General features: G+C 35.5%; 1 protein-coding gene across 3 annotated transcripts in view; it reads left to right on the top strand.

Moving 5' to 3' along the window:
• LOC117332516 (apoptosis-inducing factor 3-like) overlaps window positions 1-16924 on the top strand; it is a 30194-nt gene extending 13270 nt beyond the window's left edge. For 2 of the 3 annotated variants that reach the window (XM_033891456.1, XM_033891457.1), the window contains 16 exons: window positions 954-1407; window positions 3963-4072; window positions 4471-4580; window positions 4839-4965; window positions 5163-5275; window positions 5969-6055; window positions 6399-6490; window positions 6767-6897; window positions 8346-8461; window positions 11856-11991; window positions 12522-12595; window positions 13630-13747; window positions 14011-14109; window positions 14627-14702; window positions 15741-15845; window positions 16376-16924. In XM_033891456.1, coding sequence (XP_033747347.1) covers window positions 954-1407; window positions 3963-4072; window positions 4471-4580; window positions 4839-4965; window positions 5163-5275; window positions 5969-6055; window positions 6399-6490; window positions 6767-6897; window positions 8346-8461; window positions 11856-11991; window positions 12522-12595; window positions 13630-13747; window positions 14011-14109; window positions 14627-14702; window positions 15741-15845; window positions 16376-16418 — 1991 coding nt within the window. In that variant the 3' untranslated portion in view covers window positions 16419-16924. Of the gene's footprint in view, window positions 1-953; window positions 1408-3962; window positions 4073-4470; window positions 4581-4838; window positions 4966-5162; window positions 5276-5968; window positions 6056-6398; window positions 6491-6766; window positions 6898-8345; window positions 8462-11492; window positions 11609-11855; window positions 11992-12521; window positions 12596-13629; window positions 13748-14010; window positions 14110-14626; window positions 14703-15740; window positions 15846-16375 lie in introns of all 3 variants that reach the window. The other variant, XM_033891458.1, reaches the window with a different exon arrangement.
• Window positions 16925-17212: the final 288 nt, after the last annotated feature.

The following is a 17212-nucleotide window of genomic DNA, read 5'->3' as shown; positions in this document are numbered from 1 at the left end:
ACATGCTAGTAACCCGTCATGTGATTTTTACTATGTCAGGTTACTCGCATCACATAAATTCGAGTAACGTGACGGCTGATATCGGCCATCGTATGAAAGCGAGATGTATGTATTTCTAGTATTAAAAAGCTATGAAATAGAAGGTTGCTTTTGGCTGAACTGTACCTGAGTCGCTCTGTTATCTATACCTGTTAAAACGAGTTTTCGCCGATTTGTTATCGTTATCAAGCCTGATAAATCAAACTCCACATGTGTATACATACATTAGCCATATGGAAAATATGCTGGTATGGATATATATGTACTGGGTTGTGTATAGCCGTCGACTGTACTGTATTATTGATGGCCCAGAACACCTATATGCACATTGTCCTCACATACATGTACTTTATGGCTGTCCGCGTGTTAACATTCACATAAATACAACATATACTTTATACAGGAAAAGGAAATACATTACAGTGTTTCCCATGTGAACACTGGGAGTTCCTAATGCTACACTTGTTTAAAATTGTTTACGTAAATGTTAAAATAATTTTCAATTTCAAATTGCCCATCGTTAAGAACACTAAGAAAATTCAGAATCATGCAATTTTCAAGTCTAGTTTACCACTGGATAGCACTTAGAAATAATTCTATAAATTTGTATGAGCAGTAAATTCATTTTCTGAAGTGTTTGTAAAATCATTGAGCAATAAATCGGCCAGGTCATAAATCTCTTCTGCTTCTTCGTTTGGATGTTTCGATGCTTATATGGTGATTTATACGATATTTGCGCACTTTGTCACCCATAGCAACCTAGACATTCGGCCAGTGGTTGATAGACTATTTCAATCGTGGTATATATATTGTACGGCCTGATGTCAGGTACGTTTGGTCACATGTCTTATTGTAGTTGACCATTAATATAGAGTACTGTGTGTTAATAGGTCGTGTTTCACTTTGAATTACAGCCAATGCGAACAGCTCACCAGAGTACCACACTAGAGAGAGAGTGATCAGAGAGGAGGTCAAACCTGTGGAAAAACAAGTCATCAAACAACCGGAAAAGAGTGTTGTTAAGCAATCCAACAGCTGCCCAGTGAAACCCGTGTCTAAATACAAAACTGGAAAAAATCCATGGGACTGGACTCCAACGTTGACTGACGACAACACTCCGAACGGTACTCAACAATCCCAGTCTCCTGACGACAACACTCCGAACGGTACTCCACAAACCCAATCTCCTGTTGAAGAGGATTCCACTGTGGTCACCGTCACAGAGCAAAAAGGCCCTAACTCTGAAATAGTCGTTGCTCAAGTATCGCCCCAAACTGCCGAAGACGCTGCTGAACTAGAGAACGACATGTCGGACAGTGAGGTCGTAGAGGCTGTTGTTTGCGATGCAGACGATCTCCAGGATGGAGTGTAAGCGTTTCTTTGATAATCTGCTGCTCTCTCTATATGCTTTAATCCCACATTTTCTGAAATATACCACACCAAATTAATATCAATGGTAAGCTGTTATATAGACAAATACACAGAAGACTCTTTTGGCGTTAAGCGGTAAATAATAAACATTTCCGTGAAAGGAAGAACGCGGCTTTTGTTTTTGTAAAAATGAAAATACAATGCTTTACAAAATTGTTTTGAAAATAAAATGCATTACATGTAATACTTATTTTAAGGGCGGAGGGGGGGGGGGGGGGGGGGGGGGATTTAACTCTGATGGAGCATGCTGCCTGTTCATGTAAACATTTAAGGGGAATATGAGCGTAGTAGAGGATTCTAATAGATCCACCGTCAACGGTCCGTCTATTTCATACAAATATAGCACCTGACTTCAAAATTATTAACTCGAGAATGGATAAATTATACATATTCTGTTCCTTTAAAATAATACTTAATCATTATACGAGATGTGTTACTCTAAATTTAGCAAGGTAATAAATTAGATCTATCTTACATTTATTCAAATCAGGCTAATTTGATCTGTTTTGCTATATATATATCTTATATTGTACATGTATGGCAACATATGCCATGTACTTCAGAATATCAAATATGCATGTTTTTGTTTTTGTCAGGTTTGTTATTTAGTAAATACTGTTATTTTTTTAGTAAATCCAGTAGAATGGCTGTCATACGTACATATATATAGTTCGAAACAGCATAACGTGTTGATACCAACATGGAATAATGAATAATTTCACATGTTCTTTTCCATACTCCTATTGCAAATAATTTATTATAGTAGAACTCAATTGTTAAATCCAATAAATTGTTTAACCTCTTCTGGAATGTCCTTTAACCAGCATGTTAAGCGGCATGTTAAACAGCAAATTCACTACTTTGGTACAATTTAACAGAAGTATCTTGATCAATTGTTAGTATGTAGCATGGCTAACCATGGACTTCACTTTTACATTATATTTACTCAATCAGATTTTCATCATAGCTTGGTCGCCGCTCCCGTTCCAAAAACTACACTCTGCTTCAAAATATGATTTTAAGCAGATTGGCAATTTGCTAAGCTGTTTGTTTACAAAACATTGGAAAGGGGGGCATATTTTCTTTAATATCATGTGCAGCTTGTATGGTTCACATTTTGCGCGAAATAACCATTTTATTATGCTCATCAGTGTCGTAAAATGCATTAGGGGGTATTTATTTGACCGGATATCTTTTAACCTTGAAATACAAATGGCGATTGTGAATGATAACATACAGTTATAGCACATAAGGAGAGAGAGAGATAAATGCATAGTTTAACAATTTGTCTTTAAAACGGGTCTTCCTAAAATGTACATCGGTGGTATCCAATTGGAGCATTTACGATGACGGAATTGCCTCTTAAATTTCCATATTTGTCTAATACTTTTCACAACCGTCATTGGCATTTAAAGATTCCCAACTAAGTCCAAGTGTAAGCTTTTATAGAGACATAGCTGGCGAAACAATTAACGTTTTTTGCATCCTATATGCACTAAAGCATAACGACATTGTTTTTTGTTGTTTTTTTGTTTTGTTTTGTTTTTGTTTGGTTTTTTTGGGAGGGGGGGGGGGGGGGGGGGGGGTGCAGAATATAGAATCCACATGATTTATACAGGGGCTCCGGAACATTTTCCAAAATTGCCAAAAGATTTCATGACAAAAACAAGGTCCGCGATAAAACATAATAATTGATTAAGTCATTTCTGTGAAAGTGCCCGAGTAGAGATAATTGGCTGATTGGCAGCGCGCAACAACCAATCGAATTTAGCCTTAAATGTTTCCGCAAAACGTAGAATGATAGTGTAGAAAACTATCTTCCATGTGTAAGTTATTTCACGCCAAAATAAACTTCCTGATCCTCATGAAGGCAACATCAATACAGAAATATCATTGAGGAACGTCACATAAGCTTTGATATTTTGAATGAAATAGATAATCAAATGTTGCATTGTAGATGAAGAGATCCATTTGCATTTCCGGGTTCTATTTTTTGTTATTTTAATGAAGCTGACGAAAAAAATCATCACTGTTAGATTTTAGATTCAATTCTTGGTTGATCATGTCAACAAGTAAATCCGTAGTGATATTTCCTTCTGATTTGCCTCGTTTTATTTTGAAGAAATGGGGTGAGCAGTCGTCGTAATGTCTATATATACAATATATAACAGCATTCAAACATGTTTAGTTTGCCTTCGCTACTGCATATCTTTTTTGTATTTAGGAAACATCCAGCGAAGAGCGACAATTCCGTTCAGATTTTGCAATAAAAACGAATTAATTTATCATGATTATATCTGATGCATTCTTCAAAGCAAATCCTGCATTGTCAAATGATGTACACAATGTCTCCCAACATATATGGTTTGAATGTTTGAATAGTTGTCATAGTTAATGAAAAATAGTTGGCTACTGGTGATTTATAGTGTGTAAACAAGATTGTAGAGATAAGTAATTAAGTATTAACCCTTTGGTTACCTTTCGTCATATAGAATGAAAGAGGTGGCTCTAGGCGATGGAAAAGTCCTCTTGGTGAAGGAGGGAAGCGATATCCATGCTTTAGGAGCGCAATGTACTCACTACGGGGCCCCTCTAGTCAAAGGTCAGTACCAAGTTGGTTTAATTATCATAGTCGCATACTGCTTGGATTGGGTGAGTTCAGATCTTGTCATGTAAAGGGTACTGACGAGAGTCGCCGAAGAAGCAGAAGACACACATTACACGTACCCTCCGGGGAAACCTTGTCTTATTATCTTGCCAAGTGACTTCATGTTTCATATCTTGTTCGCATTCTTCCTAGGTTTATCGTTACTTGATGATATTTTCCTTGTTATACAGGTATTTTCTGCTTTTTTAGTTTATGTTTGTAAAGTAAATTATCAATGCAAAGCTGTTACTGTTAGAAAGACCTGTTGTCCGTTAATGCTAATTAAATCAAGGAAAAATACCGTAGGTAGTCAAAAACCTCTAAAGCTTCGAATGTTTTTCTACGCTTCGTAGGTGCATACTGCAAGGGCCGTGTGCGTTGCCCCTGGCACGGCGCGTGCTTTGACGTGGAAACTGGAGATATCGAAGATTACCCAGGATTGGACAGTATTCACAAATTTGATGTAAGGTTTAAAGATAGAAACATGCATGCTTTGTGAAAACATATTTTCTTAGTACATTCATGTACTAAAATGTGAAGAATTAAACAGGATCATTACATTTTCAATGTTCACAGGTGGGAGTAAAGCTATAGTGGATTACAGTCTTGTTTGCTTTGAGAAAGTCTAATTTTTCCTCACAAATCTAATTTTGTTTTTCCTCAAAGACACTTTTATTGCTTCCGTTACATATGATAATGACGCAAGCTTTATTGCTAATAGGTATCAGTAGCTGATGGAAAGGTCAAGGTCAAAGCCAATAGGTCAGCATTAAAAACTTTCCGTCGCCAACGTAGCATGTGTAAGGCAAAGGGAGATAACACTGACAGCGTTCTTATCATCGGAGGAGGTAAGAGTAACAAAACACAACTTGATATTCGCTTAAATATGTAAATGCCTATGATGTTTATAAATGTATCGTCCACCAAATTTGTGTAAAAAAAAACCAGGAAAACTCATGTACGAAGCCTTTTATCCAATTTTTGTATAATCTTATACACCAATAAGGATCATCATGACGTTGTATGATATTTATGCGAGTTACAGGTCCAGCCTCGGTGGTATGTGCGGAAACCCTTCGTCAGGAGGGATTTACCGGACAGGTTACCATAGCAACCAAAGAAGAACATTTACCATACGATAGAATTAAACTGAGTAAGGTAGGGTCATCATACCACTTGCATGCCAGTATACATATATATGTAATGCTAAAATGTATTTAACAGGGAATCGTTCATTACGTATCTTATTGAATACTGTAAACGTACTTACTTTGGCGAGCTCAAATTTTAGCGCAAAAATAAATTAAAACATATTAGCGGAATGATGAATTAGCTCATCAACAATGATTGCCATAGAAACCAATGAAGATCAACTACAATTAGGGCAATCATGATTTAGCACAATGTTCCAGGGCGAAAATAAGATTACCGCTAAAATATGTACGTTTATAGTAATCAAAAGTTTCCCTACTGATAATCAAATCCAAGAAATGTATGATATGCAAGTGTTTATTCACCAATGTATAATATGGTTGATATTGAATTACGAAAACATTTTTCATGCAAAACATCTAAGATTTAAAGTGCTCAATTGATAAAGTGCATTTGTATTTTGGATCAATAAGAATAATAAACTAAATCCAATAATTGCAAAATCGATGGAAATTTAACTTTATATTCGTCGCATCGAGGTGTAAACGGTTGTAATAAGATCGAGCTGAAGACCTCCAACCCTGACATCAAATATGACCTTTCGACCTATTTTCAATTTATTACCATCACAACATGCATGTAATACGTTCAAGCAGGCATAAAAACGTATGTAGCGTAATACAATATTTCTTATTGAAGGCCATGGATGTCAAGCCAGCGGCCATCACACTCCGCGGAGAAGATTTCTACAAGAATGCGGACATTGACATTCTTACACAAAAAGAGGTAGGCGGAAATAACGATATAAATCCGTTCACTGGATTCAAACCTAGGTGTAATGTGGTGTTAACTATAACATTATAATGATAGACATTCATAACTAGGTTGGGGATTTCCCTGTTTCGTGTATGAATACCGTAGGCATGTCTGAAACTCTGTGTTTGTTGTGTACTATTTAGGAGGACGAATCTCATCAGAAATATCTGTTCAGAGACATTTTACTGTAATCGAAGTGAGCCTAGTTTGTTACTTCTGAAAATAATACTGCGCATGTTATGTTTCTTTAGTTGATCACGTGACAATATAAGCATGGGATATGATTTGAGATAATTCATGTTGTAAATTTTAGGCTGAAGCAGTAGACACGGAGAACAAATCTGTTAAATTCAAAGATGGAAGCACACAGACATACGGGTCTCTTGTATTGGCCACAGGAGGAAGGTACGTTTATCCAATTGGAATTATTCTACCTATTCTATCTCTAAAGCTTTTATTTTGCTTGGTTATTTTATCTCAGAAAGTTTATTTTGATTGGTTATTTTACCTCTAAAGCTCTTTTTAATTGGTTAATCTACCTCTTTAAGCTTTATTTTGATTGTTTTTTTTTCTAACTCCGAAGCTTTAGTTTTATTGTTCTATCTTTAAAGCTGTATTGTGATTGGTATTATCTGTGTTGGTCCTCCTGCTTAATAACAATGTCACCGCTCTCTTTACTAGTCCCAGAGTCCTGCCTATCCCTGGCATAGATCTCGAGAACGTAAGAATGCTCCGAACACCATCCGATGCCAACTTTATAGCTGAAAAGGCTGAAGGCAAAAACGTCGTGATTATAGGGTCCTCGTTCATTGGTATGTACATGATATAAATTCTTTATGTAAACCAAGTTAAAATATAAACTTTGTATGCAAACCAAGTTAAAATATAAACATTATATGTCAACCAAGTTAAAACATAAACTTCCTATTGACCTCAAATGATATATTTACATATATTATAATGCATTACTAGTTTCCTAAGTCGTCTAAGGCACATCGTGGTGTCCTTTTTTACTTATTCAATATGTGCAAATGTGCAACAAAATACGATATAAGTCTACTGCAAATGTACGCCATTGTATATCATTTTACGATTTCTTGAATGAATGAACAATAGAAAATCCATGTATCCTTTCCTAGGATTATTATAAGTGTCTGTTGGGTTTAGACGTACCATATGAGTTCACAAGCGGTCTTTGGAGTTTTATTGAAACTGAAAATAAAATGATAATAATAATAATAAATAAATAGATAATAAAAAAGAAAAGAAAAAGAAATATGCATTCATATTCCCTAAAGAATCATTGTCTAAAGGATTTGTAGTTTTAAGCAATATGTTGGCGGTACAGTAAACGCTGTTTACATTTGCAGAAAACGTTTATTGATACATTGTATGGTATGTTTGATACCCATATACATTTACCCCTACATTGAAAACCTGGTAAAATTATTCTTATGTTGATAAATAGTATACACCATGTCTTAATCCTGATGTATCTTACAATTTCATCCATAATGTGTATCTTTAATATCATATTACGTAGTGTAATCTTAGTCTGACACTTACCAGTATTACATAACACGTCGCCTATAGCTTTAGTTTTAATCCATATTTTACAATGTTTTAGAAGTTATTTTTCATATTTCTTCTCTGCGTTTCCTTCTTGCCAAGCGAACATTTCAACATATTCTTCAATTTTATCAAACAGCCCTGGACTTGCTTTTATATCGTATTTAATATCTTGGTCCATTTCCGGCTTTAATGTGTAATACACATGCATGAGTAGAAAGTAGGAATGCTACCAATGTGTGTGCACTTTCTCTCTGCTGTCTTAGCTAACTTAGTTATTTCTATTACGGGAAATAGATTTCATGACAGAACTTCTTACAGAATGAGATTATCAGAGTTTAAGAAATATACATGTGTTTCCGCTAACATGCCAGGGAAACAAAATAAGGTAGATAGGGATTTTTTTTTAAATAGTTTTTACTAAGAGTATATACACAAGAAATCCGGACTTTAATAGTCCTTCCTTGGAAATGGTGAAAAACAACTTCAGGGTAGGCACAAAAATACAGGTCGGGAGGGTTAGCGGAAACACATGTATTTTTAAGCCTTATTGCGACATTGGTTCAATAGCTTGAACAACGGTACAATTTTCTAGGTGATTGTGCCCTTAGATATGGTACTGGTATAAATATAAATGAATAGTATCAGCACATTTTATGATAAAATGTCTAGAGTAATGCTCTGTACCCAGGCATGGAGGTAGCGGCTTACTTGGCAGACAAAGCAGCAAGCGTTTCCGTTGTAGACATCATAAAAACACCATTCCAACTTGTCTTGGGAGAGAAAGTAGGCGAACTGCTTAAACAGGTAAAGGTTGAAGGCGTCTGACAACTCCAATTTGTCACGTATGCGTCGGCTGTGTAGTGGTGCGATGACTGTGAGATATTGTGGTGTAAGTGTCGATCGTAGTGTCGTCTTTTCCTTGTATTTGCTTTAGGCTGTTTTGTTATTGGAATATAACTATTTATTTTCATATGTGTGATATGCGATTGTGTCACAATTGTTTACGTATTAAGGTTATTTGAACGTGTTTGGTTACGTCTGTGTTGGCTATTTGAGTGTGATTGGTTACGTGTGTGTAGGTTGTACGTTATTTGAGTGTGATTGGTTACGTGTATGTAGGTTGTAGGCTATTTGAGTGTGATTGGTTACGTGTATGTAGGTTGTAGACTATTTGAGTGTGATTGGTTACGTGTATGTAGGTTGTAGGCTATTTGAGTGTGATTGGTTACGTGTATGTAGGTTTTAGGCTATTTGAGTGTGATTGGTTACGTGTGTGTAGGTTGTAGGTTATTTGAGTGTAATTGGTTACGTGTATGTAGGTTATTTGACTGATTGGTTACGTGTGTGTAGGTTGTAGGTTATTTTAGTGTGATTGGTTACGTCTGTGTAGGTTGTAGGTTATTTGAGTGTGATTGGTTACGTGTATGTAGGTTATTTGACTGTGATTGGTTGCGTGTATATAGGTTGTAGGCTATTTAATTATGATTAGTTACGTGTATGTAGGTTGAAGGTTATTTGAGTGTGATTGGTTACGTGTATGTAGGTTGTAGGCGGCTGTTTGAGTGCGATTGGTTATGATTAGTTTTATGTAATACATATACCGATAAAACATTATTTGCATCATGTGAAACTTACATGCACCTAAATGTGGTTACCTTACATCAGTAAAATAGTTTATATATCATTCATAATGGAAAGAACATGTCGGTAGATTTTTATTGATAGCGTATGAAAGTAGGTGTGTAGATTGATGGTGTATGATAATAGAATGAAATCAGTGATGCTATGATGGAATGACAGTTGTATAACGTTTACGATTATCAATTACTTTTAACGGATAGCCTACGCTAGTTAAGGGGCATCTAAACAGCAAATCCAGCCAAAACAGTTGATATTTTACAAGGCTATACATCCCTACTAGGGTGTTATTTAATAGAAATAACTTGATAAAATTTTGATATGTATCATGTCAAACTGTGGGCCTTACTGTTGACATTCAATTTGTTCAGTAGTTCGTAAATTTCAACAAAACATGAGAAAAATGCATGTTTCTGGGGGACATAATTAAGGCATTTGTATCTCATTTATTGTGCAAAACAGTCATGTCGTTTTGCTTACAAGGGTCTAAAGCACAAAATAGGAGCATTGGTTTGACTAGATTGGACTTTATGATATGTATTAACACTGATTTTATTTAGACCTTGAAATGCAAATGGCGGTTGTGAATAAGATCAGACAATTATGGCATATAAGAAGGTATTTCAAACGTCAAAAATGCTCATATTAGATACTATAGAGAACTCTAGACATGGCAGGAAGACTGTTTTTAGGAAAAAATGTTCATCCGTTGAGTTTGGGGTAAAAGATATATATTTCTGAAAAAGGCCCAAAACTCACCAGTTTGACAATTTGTCTTAAAATGGTCATTCTTACTATAATCAGATGTCTTAAATGTATTATATAGGAGCATTTTTAATGGCTGAAATGCCTCCCTTTATGCCATATTTGTGTAATATCATCCACAGCCGCCATTTGCATTTCAAGGTCAAAACTAAATATGTGTTTATACCTACATAAAGTCAAATCCGGTCAAACAAATGCTCCTACCCTGTGCTATAGACACCTGTGAGCATGACATCTGGGCTATTTTTCAGGTTTGGTTATTTTGTGGCTTAGAATTATTCCATGCTACAACTTACCACAAAGTAACTTTATGGAAGAAATTGTTAGCATCTACATCAATTTATTTGTAATTTTAAGACACTACATGTCAAAACAAACATTTTGGTATATCACATGACTATTTTTGTGCAATTTTTAAGCTATTTATTCCTGTTTGAAATTCAACATTATTCTGCTATATAGATGACCCTTAATCCACATTGAGAGTATCCCTAAATGTTGCCGCCGACCATTCTTTCCGATTGTCATAGACATTGCATGGCTATATTTTTTGTTTTATTTTAGCAATATTTTCCAGCAAAATTTACTTAGATGTTAAAGGTTTTCTTTTTCTTTTTATTATTATATATTCCAATATGGCCATCTTAGCTCTGAATTGATCGAGACCTTTGGTGCTGTATTGACATGATTTGGCGTATATATACATATTGGTAAATGGTACGTTACGAATAACATACGGCGTGTAGTGTTTTATACCTAATACTCTGGAATCCAAACTTATCATAGTGGTTGTACTTGGACATTAAAAGGATTAATAAGGAATGACTCGATAATCTTTTGTTACATTTTGAGCCAGATTAATTGTCAAATGCATACAGAAAATGAAACAATAATTCCATGCAGTGCCAGATCCTTCTTTGTAATCTACAGCGAAGTACATGTAACAAAAAACTAAACAAGAAAACATGGTGAAGACAAATACAATTCTGTATTTAGATTAAACAAACGCGTACGTACTTCTCTTCCAGCTGTGATATAATAAGGATAATCTCAATTCAAGCATAATTGATAGCTGATAAGGGTCAGTAAGGTGTGTACCACTCTGATCTTACTATTCACGTGTATTATATTTGATAACATTTTTGTCTAGTATCTACAATCTCCTGCATGACGCATGCTTGCTCATTTTCCTCTGTGTAACCATGGATACCCACGAAACTATTTTGGGTGATATAGATTATTGGGTTTTGCTTTTTCTCTGCTTTTTGTTGAAGCACAAAAGCACTGTATAGTCAATATAGGAATCTTAAATAAACATTAGAATTGTTAGTGCATTTTTTTTTACTAAACATCTTCACATAAGTCTGGATGGGAGGTTTTGAATATACACGAATCTGAATTTGATGTTGACAATGAGATGTTTACCAACCAGGAATGGAAGTGGCCGCAAGTTTGGTGAAAGTCGCGCGCTCTGTGACTGTAGTCGTGAGAGGATGTGTCCCTTTTGAGAATGTGCTAGGCCAAAAAATTGGATCTTTCCTTCTCAAGGTAACACAACAATAAAAGTCGTGCCTGCCATGTGGTACTGACTTTAAAGGTTGTTTCCTTATATCAAATGGCGTTTTCTCATTGATGTCTATTTAGTCAAATATGTTCTTTATTAAATGCAAATGTAACACTTCTATGACAATTTTATCAAAATGTTCAACTAAGGTAGATTATTTATTAATAGAAACCAATACAATACAGTTGATCAGTATGTTAAAAAGGCAAGTATATGTACGCATATCAACAGATGCATGAGGACAACGGCGTCAAGTTTTTCCTAGAGAGAGGTATCAAAGAGTTCTCCGGAAATGATGGTCACGTTACTGAAGCTGTACTCTCCGATGACACCAGATTGCCCGCAGACCTCTGTATTCTCGGAGTGGGTGAGCTTTAGATTTTTTTAAAAATTTTGGTGTCGTTTATGAAGCAAAAACCGCTTACTCTTCCGGGACAACTGGTTTTCCCCAGTGGTTTTGGTTTAAATCTTTACTTTTGTCAAGAGTAACCCTGTTGAACGAGAAGTTTGTCCACTTTTGGTCACTTCTCTTTCACAATATTAATAGCATTATTTAAGATAAGTATTTCTACTGGAACATTATTTGCCTATATAGCTTGTGTAGCTTTCCGAATCTGTCATTTGGGTTTTTGAACAATAGTACTTGTTACCATGTACATTTTATTGTATTTCAACAAATGCATTTGGAACTCGTTTGGTAAAAACAAACCTGAAGCCGAAGTAAACACTTCTATTGTATTTTTGAGTTATTGAATTGCTAACGCAATATGAAGAACTCTTTAGGCTATCAAACTTAAGCATATGGGATGCTCCTTGGTGAGTGCATGATATAGAATATTGACCTCTGTTTCTATGTTTCTGCCTTGGAAATAAAATACTTGTAAATCGTGTTGACAGGTGTCGTTCCAGCAACAGATTTCCTTAAGTCATCCGGGCTTACAATGAACAGGGGCTTCATACCCGTCAACAAGGTAAGACACACATAGCTACCAAACCAATTCATCCCAAATACAAAATCAATTTCATATTGAGCTGCCTAAATACATCATCTTCACGGCGATTCAACATATCACTCGACAGTCTAAACATATGGTGTTATGGAATATTTTGACAATATACATTATGATTTACAGATGGAATTGTACCTTCCCATTCGAAGTTTAGCATTTTTTTCGAACTTTTTTTTGGTCGACTGCTAAGTATCAACACTTTAGGTCCTGAGCACTACATACCTGTCCTAGAAACAGCTGCATGGTGCAGTTCCATTCATTTTGGTTCTTCGGACCTTTTCCTTAATGTATTGCATGCGAAACGTTAGTATGTGTGTTGTAATCAGTGTTGTACAACTGTATACCTTTATTCATTAAAGTTATTTACTGTTACATAAGGTTGGCTTTAGCAGAAAGAAATCTAACAGCTGATATTTGGATTAAGCAGCAATAGATAGTGCTCGTCTGCAGCAGTAGTGTGTCTTCATAGTAGTTATAGTAATATAGTATAGTAACCAGCAGGGCCCAGTTGTTCAAAAGGTGATTAGCTTAATCACTTGATTAGTGAAATTTTCATTTCTCATTTGTTGCAAAACCTGTGAGTATATCATCTTTGAATCATGCCAGTTGGAAGAGAATTAAGAATTACAGAATTTCATAAAGTTTTGACAAACTAGTTCTACCAGAAATTATTATATCAGGATTTGAAAAATGTTGTTAAAATGTGATTAGCCTAATCATCTTTTGAACAACTGGGCCCAGATTGTTAATTGTACTTAACAGAGTAGAAAAATGACCAAATATAATCAATTCTGTTACATCATCGGAGACTGACACCTGGTCGACAATAGGCAAAATGTTAAGAAGAAAAAACTGAGACATGATAAGATTATTTGGTAATAACTATCATAACAATACTGTATTGTTTCAGTTTATACTGCCATATCGACTATAACAACATTAAAACCACTGTTCATTGCTTAAATAACTGTCATAACAATACTGTATTGCTTCAGTTTATGGAGACTGGTCAGTCTGGTGTGTATGCTGCCGGAGACATTGTGGAGTTCCCTCTATTTACTGAAGGGGATAAAATCGTTAATGTGCAGCACTGGCAAATGGCGCATGCGCATGGTGAGTAATTAGTTGAAGGGTTAACAACTGATCTCTAATTAGGAGCGAAAATAAAGATTACGTTCAGATATACATTAGCAAAGAGATAAAACTATAATTTTCAAAATGGTTCATCTCTTTTAGAGTGTCCTCGGTTTGCATGTTTCGCTTCCCTTTTGTTCGTGTCCGCATGAGCTTTAATCGCTGTTTTGGTATAAATTTAGATTTAATATATCTTGTTCATGACGTTTTAATATTGTTATATCTATCAATTCATTCCACAGGACGGACGGCAGCTTTGAGTATTGTCGGTAAAAAGACAGAGATTTCTAGTGTTCCGTACTTCTGGACAGTAATGTATGGAAAAAGTATCCGATACACAGGTAAGAATACAGCAGATCACTTACTCAGGTAAGGATAAGGTGTCACTTACACAGGTAAGGACAGTGTGTTACTTACACAGGTAAGCATGCTTTAAATAACTTACTCAGGTAAGGGCAGAGTGTCACTTACAAAGGTAAGAGCAGTGTGTCACTTACACAAGTAAGAACACAGGGTATCACTTACACAGGTAAGGGCAGAGTGTCACTTACACAAGTAAGAACACAGTGGATCACTTACTCAGGTAAGGACAGATTAACTAGTATTATAGAATACAAAAATTGTCTGTATCAGCAATGTTCTGTTCTTGTTACTTTAATATAAACAAAACTTAATTCCGAGAACTTGATAAGGACAAATCAGGATAAAATATGACATGCAATGATATTCTAAACAATTAATGTATCATTATTTGCATAATTTGGTCACAAAGAAAACGACATAGTTAAAGTCAAATGTTCTATCCAACATCGTTTCACACATGTTTGTTATCTCTCATCAATACAATGTCTCGAACAGGCTATGGTGTCGGCTACGATGACGTCATCGTCCACTGGGATGAAGAAAACATGAAATGTGTCGCCTTTTATACCAGGTATGCCTGTGGTCATGTTGGAATGGTAGATACTGTTAATGAGACATGTTGCATTATTACACACCAACTTTGAGAACTTTCGCCGCCACTCTGACGTACATAATGAATACATTCATATACAAACAAGTATTCCTATGGTATTACTTGAGCAATACATGTCCCTACCGACCCCCGTTAAAAATAGTAACAGTTACCTTGATATTGACCCAAAACATACAAACTTTCACCAACATACCTTGAAGCATGGCAGACTGCGGAAAACTGAGTAGACGGAATGACAGACGGGCAGACGGAGAGGAAACAATTGTAAGGAATGCAGCCCTTTTACAGTTTACCCGTGATTAAGAGTTTTATTCGCCGTCATTATCCAAAGCAATGTCTAATCACATAGCTGCTCGAAAGTAACAAATGAAACGGCTTTATTTCAGAATCATTAACGTCCATTTTCTCAATAGTAACATTCCGGCTTTTTCTGATACATTGTTAGTAATTCACTCCATCTTAGTCTGTATTAATGTACGATTTTCTGTGCTTTCTGCTTTTTACCCTATTTCCTATCATATATAACGCCCCTATAACGATGTCCAAGATCGTTCTTATGACTTGCTTTCCTGGATTTGGCAAGACTTCTTGGTCACGCCCTTTTGCGGAATTTTGAATGTTTTGTTGTTTTTCGCCTTTTTTGTTTCAGTCTGTTATAATCCGAGTAGTATTGATACAGTAGCATGTAAACATTAGTTAACTGTCTGGAACATGGCCTTCTGATAACAAATTGTCTTATAGACAATGAAAAGAAAAAGATTCTTTAACATAATTTGAAATAGTTTCTCGTTTTAACCATCGTCGGTAACCCACCCTCCTGACGCTCATGGGTCCTGGCGCTTACGGATAGTACAGCGCTTAGTATATCGTTAAACTTTGTAAGAAATATCCTTGCTCTCAATTGTCATTTACTGGTTAATGATGTAAGTCATATGTCTCCAGGATGTTACTAGCTATATGTTGGTGAGAAATACAACGGTTTTTTTTCCATTTTAGGGGCGAGGACGTCGTGGCAGTAGCAAGTTTGAACTCTGACCCCTTAGTGTCCCAAGCCGCCGAAGCAATGGCCAAAGGTCTAAAGATATCAAAGAGTGAGATTCAGTAAGTGGAACAGTGGATTTTTATAATTTCCAATTAATATTTACCTTTTAAGTAAAATCCATATAATCACCTAAAATGTTAAACGATAAACTAATCAAATTTTTCGATTTTTTTTTTAAGAAGACTACACTTTTCAAAATCTTATAATTCAAGAAATGTTCATACTATTATTTTAAGCACAAAGTTGTTACCGAAAAAGGAGAAATTTGAACTAAATGTTACACTGTCCAGATGTATTTCTTCTTTTAGTTAATGTTTACATCACCAGTCGTAAATAGCTTTTCTTCTTTTCATATGTATATGTTATTCTGGTTCAACTTGACACTAATAATGAATGATGTCAGAAACGGAAACTCTGTTAATTAGTGATTGAATATGTGAATTGGCGAGATATACGTATCATGTTATCATAAGGGACTAGAAGTAACATACAATATCAGATATAAACTCATGGTTCCTTGTTATTTCATAACTCTGAAAAAGTGAACTCATTTGGAGATCAGACTAATCTTATGGTGTTTTTATTTCAGAGACAAAACGGATGCTTGGGTAGATAGGTTGTGTAAGCTATAGATCCTGGAGTAAAGGACAAGAACGGTTTTCAAACCTTATAGATTCACATTATGTTTATCTATTTTTGTATAAATGTAGAATTGAGTTTAAATTACACAATGAGAGACTTAAGATGATGACCAGGAGCACTTTCATGTAAATTTTCAATTATCGGCTTTTAAGAGTCGACTCAAGTTTTTAATATGGTTAAAATTTTGCAAATAAAACGACATCAAGCAAGACACGCTAGTATATACATGCATGTTTTGTGTAGGCATCCATAATATTAGCCCGAGTTTCATCTTGCCCCGACACCAGACTTGGACATTCTGACAGCTAGATGTCGGGTGAAGGTGTCATCGTCATAGGGGACTCGGGCTATCATAATATCTTTTTGAATAACCCCAATACATATCTTCAGAAAGGTAATATATTTGAGATATTAACTGTGCTGATCTCCGAAAAATGTGTTTCACTCTCATTTTGTTGAAAACCGAATAGTAATTCAAAAAAAGTAAATGAGGTTGTGAACAAGAGATCCCAGAGGGATCTTGGCGCCCACCATTGAATGATCTTTATAGGTTCCATGTCAGATTGATCTTTTCTCTACTTTTCCCTTCCTCTAAGTCTTACTAATCTGTGTAAATTCAGAAACAGCCCTCTATAGCTAGTACTTTTCAAACCAGGGGAACCTATTATATATAGAATTTAAGATTTAGCGATAATGGCTGTCTGTCGGCCATGTTGTTTTCGGATTGGTCCCAATATGCATAACTAGGCACTGAGGGAAACCTACATATGAAATTTGAGGAAGA

The sequence above is a fragment of the Pecten maximus genome, chromosome 8 (assembly GCF_902652985.1).
Source record: "Pecten maximus chromosome 8, xPecMax1.1, whole genome shotgun sequence".
In the NCBI taxonomy this organism is placed as follows: Eukaryota; Metazoa; Mollusca; class Bivalvia; order Pectinida; family Pectinidae; genus Pecten; species Pecten maximus.
This window is presented reverse-complemented; position numbering and strand designations above follow the sequence as displayed.